Below are 23,800 nucleotides of genomic sequence, written 5' to 3'. Positions count from 1 at the left end.
TTATTTAGGCTAAGAGAACTAAACCTAGCTACCTAACAACATAGGCATTTTTTGCTTTCACTAGATTTGTGCAGGAATATGCCTTTTCCTTCGTTGCTACGATTTCAATACTGCCCTACTGGACACGTTTTTCGTTTTTTCTAATGAAAACAATTTTTCCGCACCTTAAAACTTACTTTTTCCGATTAATAACTACAAAACGTTAACAAAAAATTATAAACCGCGTTCCTCCTAAGCAGCCCATATTCTGCAGTCATACCATTATTTTCGTTAAAAAAAGCTAAATCCCTTGTTAAACAATCTTTCGCAATGCAGAATACGTAAGTACGAATGTCAACAATTACAGAATGGAGCGAATTTACAATATAGAGAAAGTCTCCAATTTTGTTAATTTTCGGTATACTAACTAATTTTGACCTCCTAATCACGAATCTGTTGAAAAAAAAACGGGGGTCACGTCTGAAAATTTGAAAAAAAGCCGATTGAATTTTTTTATATATATATGTGTATATGCGTAGTTTTACGAACAAAAATGTAATCTCCTGTCATTGTGTCCAACTACGCCGTTGTTTTACAAGAAAATGATTTATGATGTTCAATTCTAGTACGATCCCTATTATTTTCGATGAATTTAGGGGTGAAATGAGTGCTAATGGAACCTAACCTAACCTCGTGTGAATGGTTCGTGGGGCTACCCGTGGATGGTTTTTGGGGCTAACGTCAATGGTTTGTGGGGCTACCCGTGGATGGTTTTTGGGGCTAACGTCAATGGTTTGTGGGGCTACCCGTGGATGGCTTTTGGCGCTAACGAACAATTTTTGTACAATTTCCAGACGTGACCCCCGGTTTTTTACAACAGATTCGTGATTAGGAGGTCAAAATTAGTTAGTATACCGAAAATTAACGAAATTGGAGACTTTCTCTATATTGTAAATTCTAGCCAAAAATATTACCATATATATAGACACATACCCAAATTCCACTGACACTGTATATTGGATATTTTGAACAAATAGTAGGAAGTCTGCGTTCAAGAAATTTAGGAGTCCTATTCACACACACTCTTAAGCAACATATTCCTGCCATATCACTTGTATATGAAGACTGTATTTTATAATTTTATTTATAATTTACATGCCGTTTCAAATGCAGTCACGTTTCGGTTTTATTATTTCATTTATTTAACGCCGGTAAAATTTACTTCGAGTTGCAAGGTGGAACAAGAACAACACAACACAGGCACACAGTGTAACCCGTGTAACCACAATCTGATCTTCTTCTTCTTCATGCCCCTCACCAGTCACCACTAACCACAATCTGAGACCATAATTTCCCTTTCCCACGTACAAAATTTCATTTTCTATGCAATTTTCATCTTAATATCTCACGAACTGGTGAATTTTTCCCGTCCCAAACGTCGAGATTTTATCCTGTCCCGCCCGCACAGTTCCCAGTATTAGGATTTCCCTTATTTTAAACTTCGGGCCAAATTTCCCGCACCAGAGAAATTTCCCTTTGTATGGCAACACTGCTACCAACTACATTTCTTCTCCAAGTTACATGCTATATTAATAAACATGTGTCATGTGTTCTTTAGAAGAACATTGTAAATAATTGTTGAAAAATAAAACAAATATTGAATGTTATATTGGTATTGTTTTCGTTTGTAAATTAGGATTATTTAATAATCAACAAGTTCGTCGTCAACTTTGAATTCCGTTCCTGAAGTCAATGAGATCAGTCTTTCCGGTTGGTGGTGTTAAACTAGTAATAGGTACGTGTAGTATACGTAAATGTATCGAATTTAATTATCGTAATCAGCTTTTGATTGTTTGAAAAAATAAAGTTAGGTAATGTAATTGCTATATAATTTTAATTAATTAGTATATCTCTTGTATGTGCGGTAGTGAAAAATTCATAATGACATGGTTCCTCGTCGTGCTTTACAAACCTGATTGTACGTGCTCTTGTATGTGCATTGAAAGTTATTTAAGAGGGAGTCTTAATACGTACTTAACTTTATATTCACACGTTCGTGATGACCTGTCTCAGTGTTTGTTTTCTCCCAATCTTATATCTTAAGCGATCTTTTAATTTGCGTGTTCGACAATCTTTTCAACCAAGGGAATTGGTCCAGTTCTTGGTGTTTCCTAGAGAATGACATCATCGTAGCTCTTGTTTTCAGTAACATATACTGCTGGTTTGCATCGACGAAGTTATGATATTTTAGGAGCAAATACAGAATACCGGAAGTATGTTCAATTGCTTTAAAATTCGGCGTACTCCTCGTAATCACGAATCTGCAGTTAAAATTTGGCGATCATGTCTAGAAGTTGCGAAATAAGTCCAAAAAAGTGGGTCCGTGAACGGAGTAAACACCAATGATTTAGAGTTCAAGGTACTACTTTACTATACCGGAAACACCTATCAATGGTTTATTTCGCAATTTTTTACATTGCTAACATACTATTCTGGGTCTATTCTGCATTGCGGAACATTTCTTTAGATGAAATAATGAATTTCTAACGAAATATCCTTATTTCCAACAAACCATCCACGGGTACCCCCAAAAACCATTGACGTTAGCCCAAAAATTCACGATACCCCACGAACCATCACGGGGACGAGGTATGCCTACTAGGTTAGGTTAGGCCTGTTAGGTTAGGTTCCATTAGCACTCCTTTCGTTCAATTTAGCATATAGGGGCTATCCACCGGAAGGAAGTGCCTTCGCGCGGACGCCATACTTGTAGCACAACAACTTCCGGTTCGTAGGCTCACAACATGCCGCTAAAGGGAGCTGAGATTGTGTCATGTATGAAAGGAACGAATGAGTGTGTACAAGGAGGATGTAAACTACGATCACGGCTAAATAATCTTTCACGGATCTCTCTTCATCCATTTCCTCGAGATCTAGGCGCCAAATTATTGCATTCAAGCTGTCAGGCGTGAAAATTGGAAGACCATTAGCAGGAGTAGACTGCGCAGTAATGACAACGGATGTGCAAAAACCCAAAAAGTCGGGACCTAAAAAAAAAAACCATTCTGATCCAGACCGGAAAAAATGATAGTTTAAAAGTAGTTTATTCCCTACATTATTTTTGTACTAATTGTCCGAAATTTATTGAAATTAGCAGTTTTTATTCCAGAAATGCAAAATACATCATCACCCGAGGGTAAAATTTTGTGTATAATTAACATTTTTTTAGTATCGGGTAATGTTGAATATTTTCCGCTCCTATAATCTCCCAATTTAGTCGGGAAATAACATTATTTTTCCCATTTTGAACGTCAGGACTTTAACGTCCTGTTTCCTTCCCTACCAAAAATTTTGCGTCCCGCACCCCTTGCACTCCGTTAAAGGTAGAAGAGAAATCATTCAAATCTCGATTTTCTCTCTGTTTTAGTGATATGAGCAAAAATATTACTTTTCCTTTCAAAAGATGCTCGGTCATAGTCAGCTAGGTTACACGTTACGTTCTTGAAGTATACACGAACTGTATTAAATTTTTGTGTAACCAGATTTTTTTTGTGTGTTTGTAACCAGAGGAAATAAATTTTTGTGCAACCAGAGGAAATATTTTTTTGTGTAGCCAGAAAATTAAGTGCGGGTACTATTATAAATTTTCGTCTTTTGCAATGGAAATCTTTTCAACATTGATAGATAGAGTGCCTCCCCGAATGGCGCAGTGGTAGCCTCGTCGCCTTGTAATCAAGGGGTTCCGGGTTCGATTCCCGGTGGAGGCATATAGTGGTTCGGATCCCAATTTAAACTGTAGGTCCAGTCCCGATTAGCCTTACTGTGCACAAAGTGGACTTAAAACACCAACTAAATCAATCAAATCAACATTGATAGAAAAGAGGTCCTAGGTTTGAACACCATGGCGAGGCAATGGTGTGTCATTGTGTTTGTCCCATCAGTAATTTTTCCAGTTTATTATTCACCTTCATCGTCATGTTTAACACAAATAGCAGAAAATTGACTTCAAATAACAATGAGCGTTTTGTATTTCTGCGTTCAAACGAGAACGAAACCAGCAAGTGTGCATTATCGCATCCATCTGACTCGTCCTGACTGAAGAAAGAAGAAAAGAAGCTCCTTTTTCCGTTTTTTATATGTTCGTACATCTCGCACTTTTTCACTTAAACATAAATGTATGCATTTAAGCGCTCTCGCTCTGTAGGAAAAATTACTTTCTATTTAATATGTAGGCTACAAATATCGCCAAGGAAACGACGATCAGCAAATGGATCTCATCTTGGAATAATGCCGTATTACTTCCTAGTTGCTCATCCAATTGATATGCAAAGGCCTCTACTTTGCCCTGATATCTCTTATTCTCCTCGTCGTCAAGTGCTTTTATATGATCCATTTCATCCGGTATACAAAACGAGAAGAAATGCCACAAGTACGTGCTTGAATTACCCGGCCGCCGTGAACCGGAAGTTGTTGTGCTACAGTTCGACAATCGATTGTGCCGTTCGATATGTTTTTGTTTACTCGTGGATAGCCCCTATACGGACAGTACGAGAGCGTATTGTGCTCTCGTGCAGAAAGCAAATGGCGGCAGCAGCAATAGCACATCGGATATAGATTTTTGTAGAAAACCACATGCATTCGCATTAAACTGGATCAAAACTACATTCCCGAACATCAACAACATTACAGAAAATGATTTGCGTAAGTACTTTCTCCTGTAAATTTGAAGAAATCCGTCTCCGGTATAGTAAAGTGTTACAGAGTTCAAAACTATGTTAGCAAAACTACGAACATCGGAAATGGTTCGTGGTGCTATCCGTGAATGGAAATACTGCATGCCCACTACGGTAGTCCAAGATTTGGAGCGATTTTACAATACTGGGAATTTCTCCATTTTGTTTGAAATTCAGCATACTCACTAAATTAGGGCTCCTAATCACGAATCTCAAGTTAAAATTTGGCGCTCATGTGTCAAACTTACAAAATAAGAGGGTCAGTCATCGCAACCGACAATGCACAATTGCTCATTATTTATCGCAAGATTTTCCGTTTCTAATACTTAAAGAACGAAATATATATATTCCTGATATTACTACGACCCTAAAATTTAACTGTTTCCTAACCTAACCTAACCACACGCCAATGGTTCGTGTGGCTAGTGCCAATGGTTGGTGGGGCTAGCGCCAATGGTTCGCGGGGCTAGCGTCAGTGGTTTGCAATTATTTTGCAATTTCTAAATCCTGATAATACCACGACACAAAATTTTAACTATGTTTGCCTAACCTAACTGAAACTAACCTAACCATGCATCAATTGTTTGCAATTATTTTGCAATTTCTAGACGTTTCCGACAAATTTTAACTTCAGATTCGTTATTAGCAGGCCTCAATTATTAAGTATGCCAAATATCTAGAAAATGAGAGAGGAAATTGCTTTTTCCAGAGCAAACGGAAAAATGGACATTACTTACTTCCTTCCTGCGAGAATGGTGTGTGGGGCTACGCATATTTTTTCGAAACCAATTTTTAACTATTGTGACCCAACCTAACCTTACCGGAAATGGTTCGTGGGGCTATGCGTCAATGGTTGAGTACCATTTTTGGGGCTAACGTCAATGGTTTGCGACGTATTAACATAATTTCAAATCCGGGCACGAAAATAGGTATTTTCTGGTGAACGAGGTTGCAGCACTGCATAAATCGACAAAATACACTCACAACGTGCCCTGAACCAATATGCTATCGCCCACCATAATGTGTTACAGAATCGAAATAACAAGTAACAGTAAGTACTCGTAAATGTAAGAAATAGACATTATCTTAGTTAGAAATGCATTATTTCACCTTAGGAAATGTTTGTTAGAAATGCATTATTTCACCTTAGGAAATGTTAGTTAGAAATGCATTATTTCACCTTAGGAAATGTTCCGCATTCCAAGATAGTACGTTAGCAATCTAAAAAAGTGCGAAATATATGATTTATAGGTGTCACCCCCATACTATAATAGTACCGACGTATGGATTCAGCGTCAACCAGGATGATGTTCACGCATCCAAAAGGTCGGTATGACCACCATTATTTTCATGGCACAAAATGACAAAGTGCTATGACCTGTGCGAGATTTTACGAAGCAAATTTTTCATGATTGTTGTCTGAAAGGCTGCCCTAATAGTGTCCTTTAATAGATCTGTTGTTTGGTATCATTGTTGTGATACCTTTTCCTTAATAATGCCCCAGAGGGCATTGTCACAAGACAAGAGATCAGGGCTTCTGGGAGGCTTATCCAGAGGTGCCGGATGATGTACCGATGCACGTCCTATCCACCTATTGGGAAACACTTCACTTAAATATTCCCTGACAGCGATGGCATAGTGGGGCTTTGCTCCATCCTGTTGAAACCAGGATCGTCCCAGGAGATTCATTCTTTGGAGCTGTGGAACAAAAAATGCCCGTAACATGGCGAGATACGAGTGTTGATTGACTACGCCATCGAAGAAATAGGGACCTATCAAGTGTTTAGCGGACAATAGCGACCCAGAGCATCACATGTGGGGGTTGTTTTCCAGCTCTTCGTAATAATGCGGATTTTCCTTGAATACACATTCCTTGCACGTGCACTTCGATATATTGCGCATTCATCGGAGAAGAAAAGGTCACCCCGCTGCGGGAGTGTCGGAAATACCTCCAACATTCTTCCACATGCTGCATGTCGTCTACGCATGTCATCATCACTGAGCTCGTTGACGCTTGCTGGTTTAAAGGATTTCAATCCAAGATCCTTCTTCATGTGTCGTAACATTGTTGTTTTCGGGATTCCAAGCTCAGCAGAAGGTTTGCGCAGTGACTTCTGTGGTGCCTCCACTCCTGCACATGTGTTCTGTCTTTTGGTTGGTGCACCAGGCCTCGGTTTGTCTTTGATACATCCCAACATAAACAGTTTCTTTTCCCAATGCAGTATTGTCACTTTTGGTGGTGCATTTTTTTTGGAATCGTCTTGTGAAATCTCGTCGCACATCCTCCATGGTCTTGCCGGTATGTGGACGTTCATGGGCCCAAACACAGACAACAAGGTGCTCTTCTACATTGTAGGTGCTTGTGTCAGCCATCTCTGCAAAAGAAACACTGAATTAGAGGTAAGAAGATATTGATTGGGGGGGGGGGTGGGTCTAACAAAACAAAATGCACCACCCTGTATGAAACTTTTACCCTATGTTTGCCTAACCTTGCCATGAATGGTTTGTGGAGCTATCCGTGCATGGTTCGTGGGGTTTTGGAACCCGGGAAAAAAATCTGTAACCCGAAAGTAGGAATTTTTCGGTTAAGAAGGTTGAAACACTGCATACCCACAGATGATAGACAACGCTAGTCAAGATTTCCCCACCATATTGTGTGTAAAGAAAGCGAAAAAGCAACGAACAATAAATACTCGTAATGTAAAAAAATGAAGTTATTTCACTGAAAAAAGCAAAATCCCAACTTAAACAATGTTTCGCAATGCATAATAAGTAAGTACGAATGTAAAAAATGACTAAATAAACAAGTGAAATGTGTTTTGGCTATAACAGACTGGTACCCATATTTTTCAACTTTACGCAAGACTCCATTTTCTCATGCAAATGAACGCTCCATGCAATGGGTCTCAATTATTGCACAACACTTGAGTAACGTTGTGTAATAGCCCTGTCTAGTTGGTTGCACGGTGCAACACAGAGTAGTCTATTTCGTTGATTTCGGAACGACCTGAGATGACCGGACCCCTTCTCCGATTTTCTCCTTATTTGGCATACTCACTAATTGAGGCCTCCTAATCACGAATCTGAAGTTAAAAGTTGTCGGAAACATCTAGAAATTGCAAAATAAGCTAAAATAAGGTGTTAGTTTTCGGAATGGAAACTGTCAATTTTCGCAAAAAATTTTTGTTTCACAAGCAAATATGTATATTCCTGATATTCCTTAAGCTCGCCAAGTTTAGGACATGCCTTCGTGCACACATATACATCCCCTCCTTTGGCAAAACTCTGAAATCACAAAGTTTCTCAATTAATGCCAGTCCTTAATCCTCCACACTCCACCTATACATTTGGACAACATTAACAAACTTTCCACTCCTCTCAGCAGCCATTGTCAAACGATCCTTCTTCTCCAAGTAAGAAAGCAATAGTGTGCAAACGCTGTACAATCTGTGGAGTAGCTCATTCCGAGCGTCACATGTGCATGTCATCAAGCATTGCCTCCAACCTTCTATGTGAAGAATTATCGTGGTAATGTAAAAGCAAATTTTACCAGTTTACACTTTCCAGAAAACTATCTATACGTGACCGGAGCACATTAACATGAGGTACTTCATGTGGACAACATATATAGTATGAGCAGTACTATGAAAATCGGGAAAATTGATTCCCTTATTTTGCAGTTTCTAGAATTTCCGACAAATTTTAACCTCAGATTCGTGATTACAAAGCCACAATTAGTAACTATGTCAAATATGAAGAAAATCTGAGAGGGGTCCGGTCATCTCAAGTCATACCTTGATTTCTAGTCAAGTAGTGTATTTGGTGTCTGCACTACATTTTGGGTCGGTGTATGTTCACGTGGTGCATACTTACTAATCAGATGACCGTTTAATGCAGCAGACAGGCATTTGTTGAATATTCTGAACTTGAACACCGCTTTCCATCTAGTTGGTTGAACATACTTTCCTTGCACCACTCTTGACACTGGATACACCTGCACTGCACCGAGTGCAGCCAACTAGATGGGGCTAATGACTACGGTAGCAAGACCGTTGTGCGGAAATGAAGAAGTTTTCATAACGGAAACATGGTTTCCATGTTATTGCATAGCTGTAATTGACGAGCTTATTTCGCAATTTCTAGATGTGACCGCCAATTTTTAACTGCAGATTCGTGATTACGAGACCAAAATTAGTGAGTATGCCGAATTTTAAAGTAATCTGAGATACTTCCGGTATTCTTAATATATACCATATTTTAAAACACTGAACACATCGACAAAATCCTTAACTGAGACATATTTATATGGAGGAGCTCTTTTGTTGTAAACTAGCATAAAATAATTATTTGTGTAACAAACTATAATGTACAGTCTATAGGCAATCTGCAAGATTTTCTTGCCATAACCTGTTCAAATTCATTGATGTTTCAACAAATCACAATTTGTGATCATGCTGCACAAAATATCTTATTGGTTCAATAATTGTGGTTTTATTAGTTGAAATAATTTTAAACAACACATGTAAAACTTAATCTTTCATCTGTTATCTAGTGTCACCATGGCGCCAAAAGGGAATAATATGGTGCCTAATGCGCACTTCCACAAGGACTGGCAAAGTTATGTGAAGACATGGTTCAATCAACCAGCACGGAAATTCCGTCGACACCAGAAGAGACTCAAGAAAGCAAGGAGGGTAGCCCCTCGTCCACTTGCAGGTTCTCTTCGACCTATTGTTAGATGCCCAACAGTCAGGTATCACACAAAGGTACGACCAGGAAGAGGATTCACTATAGCCGAGCTGAAGGTAAGTTATGTTTGCAAATATAACTTTTTTTTATGTTTCACTGTATCAAGAAAAATATTCTTAACGGTTTTGAATGTTTAATGGGTTTTCCAAAGTTTGATAGGAGAAAGACAAAGGTATCTCAGAATTGTAGAAATGATTGTTACAGTAAATTTGAAGCTTCCTGAAAGTAATTAACATTGTTTGCAGTTCTAAAATGTCCTATTTATCAGCAAAAAGGTACCTTACGCAAACATTGTTGCTTCTCACTGTCAAGGCAGTCCACAGACTTGCTGCCACGAGGCTTGAAGAGGTGTTGAGCTTGGGACCAGATGTTGAAATTATTTAGGGAAATTATTGTAGCACTTGGAGCACAAAACCTGGCCAGCCTAATCTAGCTACGAAACCCCTTCATACCCACACATGTGACATAGATGACAGCATCAGTTTGTATCCAAGACTACAGTACACAAGTGGCTGGTAGCAAGAAAAGTATATGGAAGGGGAAAAAAAACATCTAAATCAAACATGCAGTAAGTAATTGCTAAATCTCCAAAGTATGTGTTAACAGGCATAAATAGAAATCGAACCATATGAAAAATGGCTGTGTACCATAATGAAATCTGAATTTGAGCCAAAATATTTATAATATCAGAAATTTGCATTCTGAATACATTATTCAGTTCAAAATTAGTCCTGATACAAACACTCATTTATTATGATTTAAAGTTACAACCAATTTCAACCTAATTGCTCATTGACTATTTAATGTCTATCTTGCATCCTTTCAAACTTGATGTAACCAATAATTAACCCAAATTTGTTTTCTTTTAGTTTTACATATCCTTCCAATTCTCTAATATTATAGGACAAGTAAGTATTTGAAAATTAACTCTAAACCGATCGCAACCGACAATGCACGATTGCTCATTATTTATCGCAAGATTTTGCATTTCGAATACTTATGGAACGAAATATATATTCCTGACACTACTACGACCCCAAATTTTAACTATGCTTACCAAACCTTACCGTGAATGGTTCGTCGGGCTATTCGTCAATGGTTTGTGGAGCTGCCCGTGCATGGTTTTACGACCCCAAATTTTAACTCTTTGCTTAAACAAACCTAACCTTACAGAAAATGATCAGTGGGGCTATCCGTGAATGGTTTTGTGCTAATTGTGATTACGAACCGATAAAAAATCTTATTTTCGTAGCACGTTAACGGCAAACTTTCTTCATCGAAGATGCCATTTTCGTATCCTGCAATTTTACAATCTATGCATTGTTGCCAAAATTACCTGTAATCAAATCAGTCCACATTCTCTTCCGCCATTCTTACAAGATCCATGCTCTCCAAGTATGAAATCAACAGTGTGGCAACTCTGTAGACAGCGTAACTAATTGCGAATGTCAATTGTTCATATCAAGAAATATGGTTCCCATACTTGTATGCGGAGAATTATTGCGAGAATAGAAAAGCTTATTTTACAACTTCTACACGTTAATGAACAATTTCTACACCTCACCCCAACATGTTAACCTCGGATAAATCATCGCGACTAATTATTCGTGAGTATTAGCAGTAGGATAGAAATTACAGAAGGGTCCGATATTGTAAATTTATTGCCCTGCTATCTACTTCACTTGGGAGTGCGAAGGGATATTATGTGCAAATGCTTTTGTTGTTAGTTTCTGCTGGAGCTGCATGCAACTTGTACAATCATGCAGGCTGAAAATGTCATGAGGTGGCAGAGCCTATCCTGCCTTGTTTTTCTACTTGACTTGTCTGGCAAAATTTTTGAATAAACAAATATCTCTGTCAACTTTGCAGTAAGTCTGTCAACAGACTATGAGTAACAAGTAAATGTATACATGCTTCCAACATAAGTTGGGGGCCGTTGACCCACTGTACCCCCTCGAGAATTACGTTGAATACATGCAAACTTAGCACTCCTAATTAAACAACAAATATTGAAACTGTATCAGCATCAAACCCAACAGTCCTAACCTAATGACGTAAAATTAATTATAAACACCAATAAATCTAACAATCCTGATGATAATTTCACTTCTATTGTGGTTTCATTAGTTTTCAGTTCTTAGTGTTTGATTTACATTATTTTATAATACATTTATGAAATTGCAGACAATGTACCATCTGCTGCTGTTGTGGAATGTTGTGTTGAGTGCTATATTCACTTGCACACAGTGGCAAAGCCTCATAAGAGGCTGGGCCTACCCTAATATATTTGGCTATTACGGATTATTTTATTACTTTTAATTTCATTAAGCAATGCCTTAATACAAGAAAACTGAAATTCTGGGCCTTACGATATTTTCCACAAATTTCCATCCCTGCCAGAGGCTCTATCGTCGCATGTCGAGCCACTTCTCCGAGGGCCTCAGCTGGTCCCATAACATTCTATGTGATTCATGCAGGAAAGCATAATTTGAGGGGCACGTTCACCTGAAATAGACACAATGAGTCTGGCCTCATGCAGTGATGCCAAACCCTATATTTTATCTTTTTTTTTTACTTTGCTTTTTGTGCTACTTCTGGCTAATTTGCGAAGATGGGGATGAGTGATGGCGTCGTAGCAAGATGTGCTAACCACTTTGCCACGTGGGCCGGCTTTCATTGTTGTGAGTGTGAAGTGAGCAAGGGGAACAATGACTTCTATTAATCTGAAATGCTACATAAACAAGCATAAAAGCCTATTACTGGGCATGGGAAGAAAGATGGGGCATCGGAACATTGAGGACTGCCACTCGAATTACATCTAAAGCATCAATTTACAATAAAATCAAGAATACGAGTTGGCACACATCAAGAGTTACTCAGGGTGACGACAGACCTGGAAAACCAGGAAAAGTCGGGGAACTTTTTTTTTTATTATTTGATGCGATGGAATGAATGTGCCAGGCATTTGCTTTGAAAGATGTCGTTATGTAGTGCTGTATGGGAACGCCCTTTTTATGCACAACACAACCACAGTGCCAGAACAGAAACCAGTGATGGGAGGGGGCGAGATAAATTTCGGAGGGGCAAGAAAAAATTGATAAGCCTCTAAATATCACGTGGATCGTAGCATGGCATTTTGTTGGACATTCTGAAGGAACATTAAAACAAAAAGGGTACTGTGCAAACCTGTAATTTGTTGAATGTCATGGTACAACATTTGTTGGATGAACATATAGGCTCCGTTGATGCATACGATTCTTGTCGGATATCGCCGTCCGACTAATGTTGAACTTCGACAAAATTTTCACTACAATGTGCGACAAAAATCACATGCATGGCATTTTTATGATTTTTTTCTTTTTATAAGTCTTTGGACTGCAACATCTGACAAAAATTCCATGCATAAACAGAGCCTTGGACGAAGTTTGCCTCGTGTGGTACAACTTTTCATTGAACAAATTTTTTGGCTCCTTATATGCATGCAATTTTTGTCGAACGTAGCAGTTCGATACTTGGTATTCTGCAACATCCGACAAGAATCACATATATTGCACTCTCATGAATCTGATGTTTCTTGGATGAGTATAACATTTTTTGACGTTTACAACGTTTGTCTGATGCAATATCAAACAAAAATGGAGCCTTAGTCTGCTGCACGACTGCAAATATGCTGCTGTATTTTTTTTTACTCTTCTGGCTCACTTAATCTTGTTCAATTTAGAAAAGCGTACGAAGGTTTTCTTTCATCATCCAGGTGTAATACCATAGGTAATACTGGTTTTGCACAGGTTATCATAGTTTACGATGACATGGAACTGCAATTCCATGTCAAGAAGATTCCAACAAATTGGGATGTTGAATAATGACACGAAATAGTAAAACAGAAATCTGCATTGGTAAACGTCATATAAATTTGCCAGTGCATGATGCTCCCAACCTCAACTTTTCTGCAACACTCGTTTTGGTCCTGTTTAACTCTTGGAATGTCCAGTGTTATGAAATAAAATTATAATAATAAATACATAAATATTTTAATATAATTACTCGAATCATTAAATGCTAAAAGCATATCTGTTTCTTCAGTAAATGACTTTTCTCAACCAGATCTGCTAAATTTTCACTTTTTGTCTTCTGATTTATACGAGGGGCATCCATAAAGTAAGTTCCAATTAGTAGGACCTTGATTTTTTGCAAACTCAATAATAGTGAAAAATGTTAATTGCTGTGATGTAGTGTTTATGAATGTGCAGTGATGTGTGGACACATTTTTCACCCGTTTGAAATAACGAGAATTTGGCATACTAAAATGTGAATTTGTTGACATCTTTCTCAAATTTTTAAAATGTGCTTAAACAAGGAAAAATACCTCGAAATTCAACAGTCTTGTCTTTGTTAGGCTTAAAGAAACAAAATATGCCATATTTGTGTATCTAGAACACACAAGTTTTCCAACATTTTATCCAAGAGAAAACTATAATGCATGTTTACGTGGAATAATTCCGACAGCCATGTTCAACCAAATATTTCCCAGGATTTTCTCAACTTCTATCAGAACAATTCGCATCACGAGAAGTGTTTTGAATCACAGAGCTAAGTGGTGCGATTTTGGTGGAGATCGAGTGCTCACCTACCGCCACAGGGGAGTCGTAAGATCGGCATTTGTCGAGCAAAAGAATGGAAAATAATTTCCACAAAAATCTGTTCCAACATATCAAACTGTCATGAAAATATGTGCACAATGACAGTATGCGTTTTGGTAGATTTTGCAGAAAAATGTTCTAAAATAAAAAGTCGAAAAAAGATTATGCCAATTTTTGGTGCCAAAAAACATTTATATCGGTATCTGTCACATGAGATTGATTAAATCTTTTTGGTGTGTTTCCACATATGGCCATTTTGCACCCTTCAGTATATATGGGGAAAATTCCCTTATCTAAAACCATTACTTTAAAATTAAGAAAGGGGTATGGAAAATAACTTTCAATGTATCAAACTCTCTCAACAGGCATAGGCCATGTGACCTACAATTGAAAGCAGTTGTATAAAAATAACATGAAGGTATAATTTTAAGTATGTTTTCCACAAAATGCGCTAAAATGAAAATGTGAATTTTGTTGAAAATAACACTGAATAGTAAAAATAAATAAAATAGAAAAAGAATAACACCAATTTGGAAGAAAAAGATCAAGGTCCCTACCGATTAGGCTTAAATAAAACAAGAATATCAGAACTAATTAAAAGCATTAGTTACAGTGACGCCTAATCTAATTTTCGGCATAATCACTACTGTTGTTCTGGCATTGATCGTAGCATGACAATAAATTGTTTGTGCCCATGGCATGTGTGTCTGACAACAAAGAGTGGAACTATCTGTACTGCAGTGTAGCTGTCAAAATCTTGTCCTGCCAGAAATCTCTTCAGCTGAACAAAGAGATGAAAGTGGGTACATGCGTGGCCAGGGCTGTATAGGGAGTGGTCCAAGATCTCTCATTTGAAATGATGTTAAGGAGCCTGCATGTACTCAGCTGTATGGGGTCGTGCACATTGGATTGGACTTCATCGTCTGATCATACTATCGCTCATGATGTCTGGTCTGTACACCTCACATGATTGCTGGTGGCTCTGTGCCGGATTCTGATTTTGGAAAAATCTGATTACCACACGTACCTCGCAGTCAGTGGGAGATTGTATGAGAGCTGCCACCTTCAACCTAGAACTGTCCTAAAATGGCTGTGTTTTACTGCACCACATTACAGCCACATGACACTTCTTTCTGCCAGCATATGTGTGTTGCGCTCAGACCACTAGCACTGTGTACAGGTGCCATTGGAACTTTTTCCTGGATGCCCCTCATACATAAACTTTCGGAAGCTGTTATCAACTTCGGGTCCCTGTTTTAATATTTGTTTAACAAAATCAGGCACCTTTACAATGCATAAATTGCTTGTGTTTAATTTTTAATACATACCTAGGTATATACCCTTTTGGCCAGTAATAATGCTGTAACTGCATGTTGGCAGTTTCACAGTACTTCACTTGGATATACTGTGAATGTTTGTACTGAAGGAGAAGTCCCATTGATAATTTAATGAAATATGACACTGTTTTGTGTGATTCAATTGTTTCACTTGTGGGCAAGGGTTAAGTTGTTTGCTTTACATAGAAAAGAGAAGTAGGTTTGTGCATTGAAAAATGAGTTTCCTTTGCACTCATGGTTCTTGCAAGAAGAGGGTTCCAAACCTCAGTGGAAATATCAACCAGCATATAATAACGAGAAAGACTAGAGATTGAAAATTACAAAATTCCTTTTTGCCTCAATCACTTGCCTCTAATCTCATTTAGTCATAACTTTAAAAATTATCAAATATTTTATTGAAAAACTGGCTGCATATGAAAAGAATCTCATTCCTCTCTAGTTTGTGAATAGTAAAAATTTTCCAAATTCGCTATTTTGCAGTTTGAATGCAAATCATATAGAAATGAAGTCAATTTCGTGGAAGCTAATATAGGTACTTAATATACCTAGATCTGTGTGACATTCTTATTTCTATTTGTAAAAACATGAATTTAATTTATAATTGTCAGGGAAAAATCTAAATTTTGTCCTGGAAAACCTGGATAAGTCAGGGAATTTCATTTCTGCTTGTCTGTAGCCATCCTGGTTACTATTCAGGTATGTTAATAGATGCAAGAATATGTTGTTAAATTTTCAAAAATAACTTTAAAGGTTATATTTTTTATATTTTAAAAAAGTCTCACCCATAACATGAACTCTCATGCTTGTGCCTACCCTTCCAGCGCCACCACTGCTTGCGAAAAGCCTTCGGGCTGTTCTTCTACACACTAAGATAACAGACATACTTAACAATAACACATTTCCCTGAGCTAAAAGCAATTGAAAATCTTCATAAACAATATGTTCATAAAGAATGCAAAATATTACTTTCTAGAGGGGCTACAGATGGTGAAGGGTAACCAAAAGTTAACCTACATATATAATTTTTTGTTTCAAATCCATGGGTATTCCATTCTGATTACCTCATAAGTAAGTTTGAATATTTTAAGCACCTCTCTGTTGGTGCCAATTATGTTTTTGTTGTAACGTTGTTTTGAACAGTGTTCCATGTGTATCAACAGAATCTGGGAAAGTGTAAGCATGTATTTGAAAAAAAAAATCACATCTGCAGCTCAATCCTTCTCCACGGGAAGATAATGACTTAGGATCCAGTTTCATTCATGTTCATTTACATTCTTGTTATATTGTTTCAGAAAGCCGGGCTTAATCCTAAATTTGCACAGACTATTGGAATTGCAGTGGACAAACGGAGATATAACAAATCTCTTGAATCACTACAACAGAATGTTCAGAGATTGAAGGAGTATCGATCGAAACTCATCCTGTTCCCACGCAATCCCAAGAAGAAATTGAGGAAGGGTGAAGCTACGGTAAGTTGAGAGTTCTTTTTGTTCAAAATTGACAATCAGATTTGTGAAATTATCATCTATTATGTACAAATATCAAGCTGTTTGGAAATGTTATATATGCACAAACTTTTCCGGTGGCAGCACCATCCCCATTGTGTACCAAAAGAATTTCGTTCATCATTTAATTGCCATAAGCTTTACATTGGAGCGCTATAGAGTGGCTATTCAAACTTTATTTTCACCGAAGGTATGAATTTCTTGTGTAAATCTATAATAAAAATGTATTAGCAAACTTTTTAAGATTATTTAGCAAGTCATAAGTTTCTGAAAATGTCACTTCTGAACCTAAGAATTCATATATTAATGTGCAACGGCAAGGTAGCTCGAACGGGCTAAATGTCATATGTTTATGTACAAAGAGCACAAAACTTGACATCATTTGAGTCTTCCCTTGTTGTCACAAGTCTTTAGTGCAGAAGTTTAGATTCCACACAACGCATTGTTTTTTGTCTGGTTGGTATGTGTAATTCAACAAGGCTAGGAATCTGAGAAACTCATCAAATTAAGAAAAAAGTATTAAGTGCACATGATATTTATTATTATACACTATGCCCCGTCTAATAACTTAATATTAACATGTCATTTCCTTGCATTAAGCATTTTCCCCTCATAGTTTTGTCCAATTTTTTTTGGTTATAACAATTTCAAAATTTTAATTCCTCGTAATAAAATGCCCTAGAGGTTGAGATACATGAAATATTTTTTGTAAAAATTCTTCTGGATAAATGTATATATAAAACAAATGTTCATGTAAATGGAATACCTCTGGAATAAATAAATTAGGGTTTAGAAGCAACAATAGCCACCAGTGACTGAGCATGTTGAGCAGTCAACTCCCAATCTGCTGTTGAAGGCTTGTATATGAATCATTTTTTTTTTATATACTATTGGCCAGTTTGTAGTTAAAACACATACGTACTGTAATTTCATTTTTAAATTATTCTTTTTTTGGCCCAATGTGTCTTTTTTAATTCAATTTTCTCCATTAGCAAGTGTACTAATATATATTCAAAGATATTGAAGTGGCCTCATTGTCTGGCTAAGCACATAATAATTATTGAATCATATCTCACCTCCCTGATGATTGTCATTGCCTTGTAAATGAGGGGTCTGAAGTTTGATACCTGGTAGATGCACATGTTTGGATCTAACTTTAAAATGCAAGTCCAGTCTCGATTAGCCAAATGCTAAAAGAACCACTAAATAACAAAAATACCAAAGTAAACTTATGGTGCAACACTGCTTTGAGGGCCAAGGCCTACCAAGCAGATGATGCTCATCGCGTTTAATGTTATTGCCTCTTGTTTTCCAACTATTTTGAGACTGGACTTTGTTTTCCGCTTATGTTTTGGAACTTCCATCAGGTATTGAACCCAGGATTTTTTTTGCAACCACTGCAAGAACACTAACCGTTCAGCTAAGTGGTTACTCTCACAAAAATACAACGAGTAGTCATATAATCATTTATTTACGCCCATATTTTTTAGTCCCTACACTGGGAACATTTTTGAGAACACACCTAACCTACAGTTCTGCCAACAAGTAATTTTCTAGAAAAATGTTTGCACCCTCTCTTTTGGGATGGAAGGGACTCTTCAGAATGCACTTAAGTATGACCTTCCCTTCCACATAGTACATCCTGGATTGCTTTTTTGCAGATGAATGAGGCTCTGGCACCTGGACCTACAGCCAGTTAATTCTCTGTGTGGCTTTTGTTTTCTCTTGTTCATGTGTGTTCAGGAATGTTTTTTATCAATTTCATCTTATCCATTGATCCTAGTCTTTGCAATTAGCCTTTAGTGGCAGGAAAGCAAAGAAAATAAAAACTAACCAATTAATCACACAAAGTCTCTTATGTTTGCAGGAGGAAGAAACTAAGTTGGCAACTCAACTTAAAGGACCAGTCATGCCAATCAAGCAGCCGGTACAAAAATTCAAGGCTCGTAAGATTACAGAGGATGAGAAGGCATTCTGTGCTTACCAGGCATTGCGTCGGGTAAGTTATATACATATGTTTGCCTGTTTGTATGTTGTGTGGGCGCACCCACGTGACTATCTACATATCAGCATGGTGTATTTTTGGTGTCCTTTAGAATTAGATGTCATTCATTGATAGTTTGCCAATGAGTGCAAATTTTTAGTACATCCTTCTTTTCAAATAACATTTTGTAAAAGTCTACACATGTGTGATTAAGGTCCACCTTATTAATCGACATAGCTTCCAAAGTTTGTACTGAAAGAGCATTCTTGTTATTTGCCGACAAACCATCATGTGCGGAAAAAAAACTTTCCGTGGGGCATTAGTTCCAGGTAAACAGAAAAGAAACTCTTTCATATTTTAAGATGATTGGAATATGGTACATTGTTGACATTGAAATAATTTCTACCCAACAATCACTAGGTGTTATCTTATATTTTCCCCAATATTTCTGGTTGTTACGTACTGCTTGATATCCTCATTGTACAGACCATAAGTTATTGTCGCAAAGAAGGGATTGTCCCAACGAATACGGTACGTCTGGTCACCTTACCATTCATCGCATCTCATCGTACTACTATTGGTCCCCATCGTCACGATTAGCCAAAAGAGGAATTAATGTGATGTAAAAAAAAATTTTAACACATAAAGAATGCTGTTCAAATTGTTTTTCCAGAATAAAACACCCCCTTGTAAACTCTCGGGATAATATCAACATACGAGGGACGTTCATTAAAGATTTCCCCTGACCTAGTTCTAGTTAATGTAGAATACTGAAATTTTATGTGTGTAATGATACATATGTGCATAGGTCATGAGGTAATTTGCAATTCTGAACTCCTCTTAGTTTTTGTCTTACAAGTACTACATTGAGACAAGGTGTAGTGATGGATCCAGTGGAATACCAAGCAGTCATCAAGTTTCTTTACTTGAGAGGCTGCACACCAAAGGAAACTTTTGGTGAGATGAAAGTGACCTATGGAGTGGATGCCCCATCGTATGACGTAGTGAAGCACTGGCATCATCAGTTCAAGTGTGGTCAGACTTCAGTAGAAACAGTTCCCATCCTCGGGCGACCCCTGTCAGCCATTGACGAAGATACCATTGGGCAAGTGAAAGCCGCCATTTTGGAGGATCGCCGCATAACCGTTCGCCAACTAGCTGAAGATGTCAAGATCAGTGTGGGGTTTGTGGAAAAATTCATATATGACCATGTGCACATGCGGAAGGTGTCTGCCCGATGGGTGCCTTGGCTACTCACACCTTTCCAAATGCAGGAACGAGTCACTTGCTCCCAGGCTAATTTGACCATGTGTCAGGAAAACCAGGAGGAATTTTTTGACAGACTAATCACCCAGGGTTAAATGTGGGTCCATCACTATGACCCAGAGACCAAGACCCAGTCAAAGCAATGGAAGTATCCTGACTCACCACCACCAAAGGAGGCCCGTGTTTAACCCTCAGCGGGCAAAGTGATGCTCATGGTTTTTTGGGACCAGCATGGAGTAGTTATGATGGATTTCCTGGTGATGGGTACCACAATTACCAGGACATACTACACTTCACTGCTGCAGAAATTGCGGAAGGCCATCAAAACCAAGAGATGTGGCATGTTGACCAAAGGCGTCCACATCCTGCAGGACAACGCTCCAGTTCACAACTCAGATGTTGCTCAGACAGAAGCACGGTCCTGTGGAAATGAAATTCTTCCTTATCCCCCATACTCTCTGGACCTCGCACCATCAGACTTTCACCCTACCCAACCATGAAGTCATTTCTGAGGTCAAGCCATGGCTTTTGGAGCAACCTGCAGACTTCTACAAACAAGGTCTCCACGGGTACATAAAGCAATGGGAAAAGTGTGTGGCCATTGGTGGTTCCTATGTAGAGAAGGACTAATGTCTGTACCAATTTTCGTTTATTTCCATCCATGGGATCTGGTTCAGGGGAAATCTTTAATGAACGTCCCTCGTAGATGTATATTTATATCTTATCAGTAAATGATAATAAATGTTTGATTCTTGCACAGTATTAATCTGTGTCATGTAAATATCATTTTTTTTAAAAAAAAAAAATATTGACACTTTAAGCAGAGGGAACAACACAATGGTGAGACAACATTATATACATTAGCTCCTGTTGTAAATTGACACTGGTTCTGTTTGCCAATACTCTTCCAGTCCTTTCTTTCATGAATGGAAATGTAATTGAATACCTGTCAAGATATGACTTGAGCTTTGGGGAAGTTTTCTGATGTCCCAGCACAAAGTGGCTCTGCAGTCCACCCAGCCACAAAATAAGTGGGTACCTGGGGATCCTGGTGGCCGTAGCGTGGTGCTGATCCACATCCCTCAAACTCCATGTGCCCAAGTAATTAGTGGAATAGACCAGAGTTTGAATCTTGAGTAAGGCATTGGTGTATTATTGTGTTTATCTTGTCATCTTTTTATCATTTTATCCTTACCATTTTAGTAAACTGAAGAGGTTGAAAAATATATTAACATATAACTCCTTCCAGCACAAACAGAGCCTTGCTGCAGTCTGTTCTCATGCGGAATAGTTCCATTTGATACACGGACAAGTACAGCTAAGGTAGTGCAGATGGAAGGAGACTAACTGACACATTCAATGTCTAACGCTGACACAGGGCCTCTATCTTTATGTCCAATTGTGTTAGTTGATTTGAATGTGTAACAGAAAACATTTGTGTTTTTTGTTTAGTTCATTTACTTCTTATCAATGTAAATGCATTTTGTATAACTCTTAATTACTGCTAATATATAAATGTTTTCTCATTCAGGCTAGAAAAGATGTGAAAGAAATAGGAAAAAGGTTGAAGGAGGCTGCTGAAGGTGAAGCAGATCCCCTCACCAGAGTTAAGGCAGGTAAAAAGGAAGGCAAGAAGAAGAAGTAATAAACATGTATTATTCTTGTTGAATCCCATTTTGGGCAAGGATGACAATGTATAAAAATAAAAATGGGTGGAAATGAATTTTTATAAATGTTTTATTTAACTAGTGACAGAGTAACTAAATTTAGACTGCTGACTTTTTCCTCCATACTGATACTTCACAAAATCACACTAATAAAATCAATTTTAGGATATAAATCAGCAAATGAAAACATTGATCAGTCCATATCAGTTATCTGTATTAAGAAACCAGTCCTTTTTCCTGAGAACAAAGGTTCAGGTACTCTTCAAATTGGTTTGTTATTATTATTGCATTGGTTTCTCATTGTTCATCATAAGAACTACCCAAAATATTGTGGTATGTTCTCAAATGATCACTAGATCCCGGACCTTTAAGTACGGCTAGTAGGAATAAATTGGGATAATAGAGAAAATTAAATCAATAGTTATACATATGTATTAGAAAAGAGGGGTTTTAACAAAATAAACCACTATAACCATTTTCTATTAAGCACTATGTGTAACTAACTATTGATCTAATTTTCTCTATTCCCCCGTGACCCGATTGTCCAGCAGGTGCCATTTTGAAGAAAAAAGTATCAGCCAATCAGATTTGAAAGTTTAGAGCCAATCAAAATCAGCCTCCCATGTACTACTGGAAGTAGTTCGGCACTTTACCGAAGGTGGCAGGACTGCGCACGTGATACGCTTTGATATGTGGGTTTTTTGACAAATAAGGCCTCTTGTTATATACCTCTTTGGTAAGTCCATACAAAATTGCAAATGTTTCTTGACGAACATGAATAATTCATTCATCTCCTTAATTAATGCTTGGAACTAAGTGATAGAAATGGGTTTTGTCTGAAAAAACAACTATATATTTAAACATTTATTTTACAAAACCATAACGTGAATTGTTTTTATTCCTAAAGTAATAGTAAAATGGAGGAATATTCCACGAAATTACAGGCTATTTATAAATGTATTCACTGGCAGCACTTAAGTACATTCGCTGCTGAATGTACTTAATTGGTAAACTTATCAGTAATATTACGGATGCAGTGATGTGCCTATATCAGCCAAAACATCTGGGAGTACTGCTTAACCTGTCCCATATCTAAAAATAATTATATAGGTGAGAATGATGATGACTGACAAGTAAAGGGTCAGAAGTTGACCTGTAATGCATATATTTTTGGGAAGTACTCAACTAAGGTACAGGCGAAGTATTAGGGGCAATGGGTCTGAGGTTAAGGATATAAGGGGTCTCGAAAGTTAACATGGGAGTCTATAAGAAGACCCTAAAATCAGTCGCCAACTGATGCTAAAGCAGTAGTGTTTCACCCCAAACATAGTGTGATGAAATTTTTAGAGGAAATGAATGTCCAACTACTGAACACAACCAGTGTGTGGCTCATAGAAATGCTCATCTTTCAGTGAGCACACTTTACAAATGAGATTTAGTCCCACTTGTCGGTTCCAGTCAAGTCGAAGCAGAAGTCCCTATTTCCCTGACCTGTTCTACCACATAAAGCCAAACTTTTAGATAAACAAGTCAGAGTTCCTATGGCAAGTGAATGGGTTGTGTTCTGTAGTTGGACATTCATTTACTCTAAAAATCTCATCACACTATGTTTGGAGTTAAACACTAGTGCTTTAGCATCAGTTAGCAACGGATTTTAGGGTCTTCCCATAGACTCCCATGTTAACTTTGAGACCCCTTATCTCCTTAAACTCCAACCCACTGCCCCTAATACTTCACCTGTACCTTAGTTAAGATGAGTACATTCCAAAAATATATGCATTATCAGGCAACTTGTTTCACCGTAAGTGACCCTTTACTTGTCGTGTGAGAAGAAATGGAGCAGGCCATTGTAAAATACATTTAAAAAAGTAATGTACTGTTGTTTGAGTACTCGATAAAAATCATGGAAAATACATTTAGAGTTCATGTGGGAACTACAA

At 37.7% G+C, this 23,800-nt stretch overlaps 2 protein-coding genes across 2 annotated transcripts in view; one reads left to right on the top strand and one right to left on the bottom strand.

The window, feature by feature from the left end:
* Nucleotides 1–1,252, bottom strand: part of LeuRS-m (Leucyl-tRNA synthetase, mitochondrial) — a 64,686-nt gene extending 63,434 nt beyond the window's left edge. The window contains exon 1 of the mRNA XM_083139333.1: nt 973–1,252. Coding sequence (XP_082995459.1) covers nt 973–1,086 — 114 coding nt within the window. The 5' untranslated portion in view covers nt 1,087–1,252. The remainder of the gene's footprint in view (nt 1–972) is intronic.
* A 439-nt stretch (nt 1,253–1,691) lies between these two features.
* Nucleotides 1,692–21,916, top strand: RpL13 (ribosomal protein L13). The gene is made up of 5 exons (XM_083138580.1): nt 1,692–1,774; nt 9,265–9,517; nt 16,731–16,907; nt 18,811–18,942; nt 21,725–21,916. The coding sequence occupies exons 2-5, from the start codon at nt 9,272–9,274 to the stop codon at nt 21,836–21,838; spliced, it is 669 nt and encodes a 222-aa protein (XP_082994706.1). The 5' UTR covers nt 1,692–1,774; nt 9,265–9,271; the 3' UTR covers nt 21,839–21,916.
* The last annotated feature ends 1,884 nt before the right edge of the window (nt 21,917–23,800 follow it).

The sequence above is a fragment of the Lepisma saccharinum genome, chromosome 17, assembly GCF_977018435.1.
Source record: "Lepisma saccharinum chromosome 17, izLepSacc3.1, whole genome shotgun sequence".
NCBI lineage: Eukaryota > Metazoa > Arthropoda > Insecta > Zygentoma > Lepismatidae > Lepisma > Lepisma saccharinum.
The sequence above is the reverse complement of the archived record's forward strand: the minus strand, read 5'-3'. Positions and strand labels throughout refer to the sequence as shown.

Coding starts and splice junctions, on each gene's coding strand:
- RpL13 (XM_083138580.1), top strand. CDS start 9,272: ATGGCGCCAAAAGGGAATAATATGGTGCCTAATGCGCACTTCCACAAG. Junction 9,518..16,730: donor TCACTATAGCCGAGCTGAAG/GTAAGTTATGTT, acceptor ATATTGTTTCAG/AAAGCCGGGCTTAATCCTAA. Junction 18,943..21,724: donor CTTACCAGGCATTGCGTCGG/GTAAGTTATATA, acceptor TTTCTCATTCAG/GCTAGAAAAGATGTGAAAGA.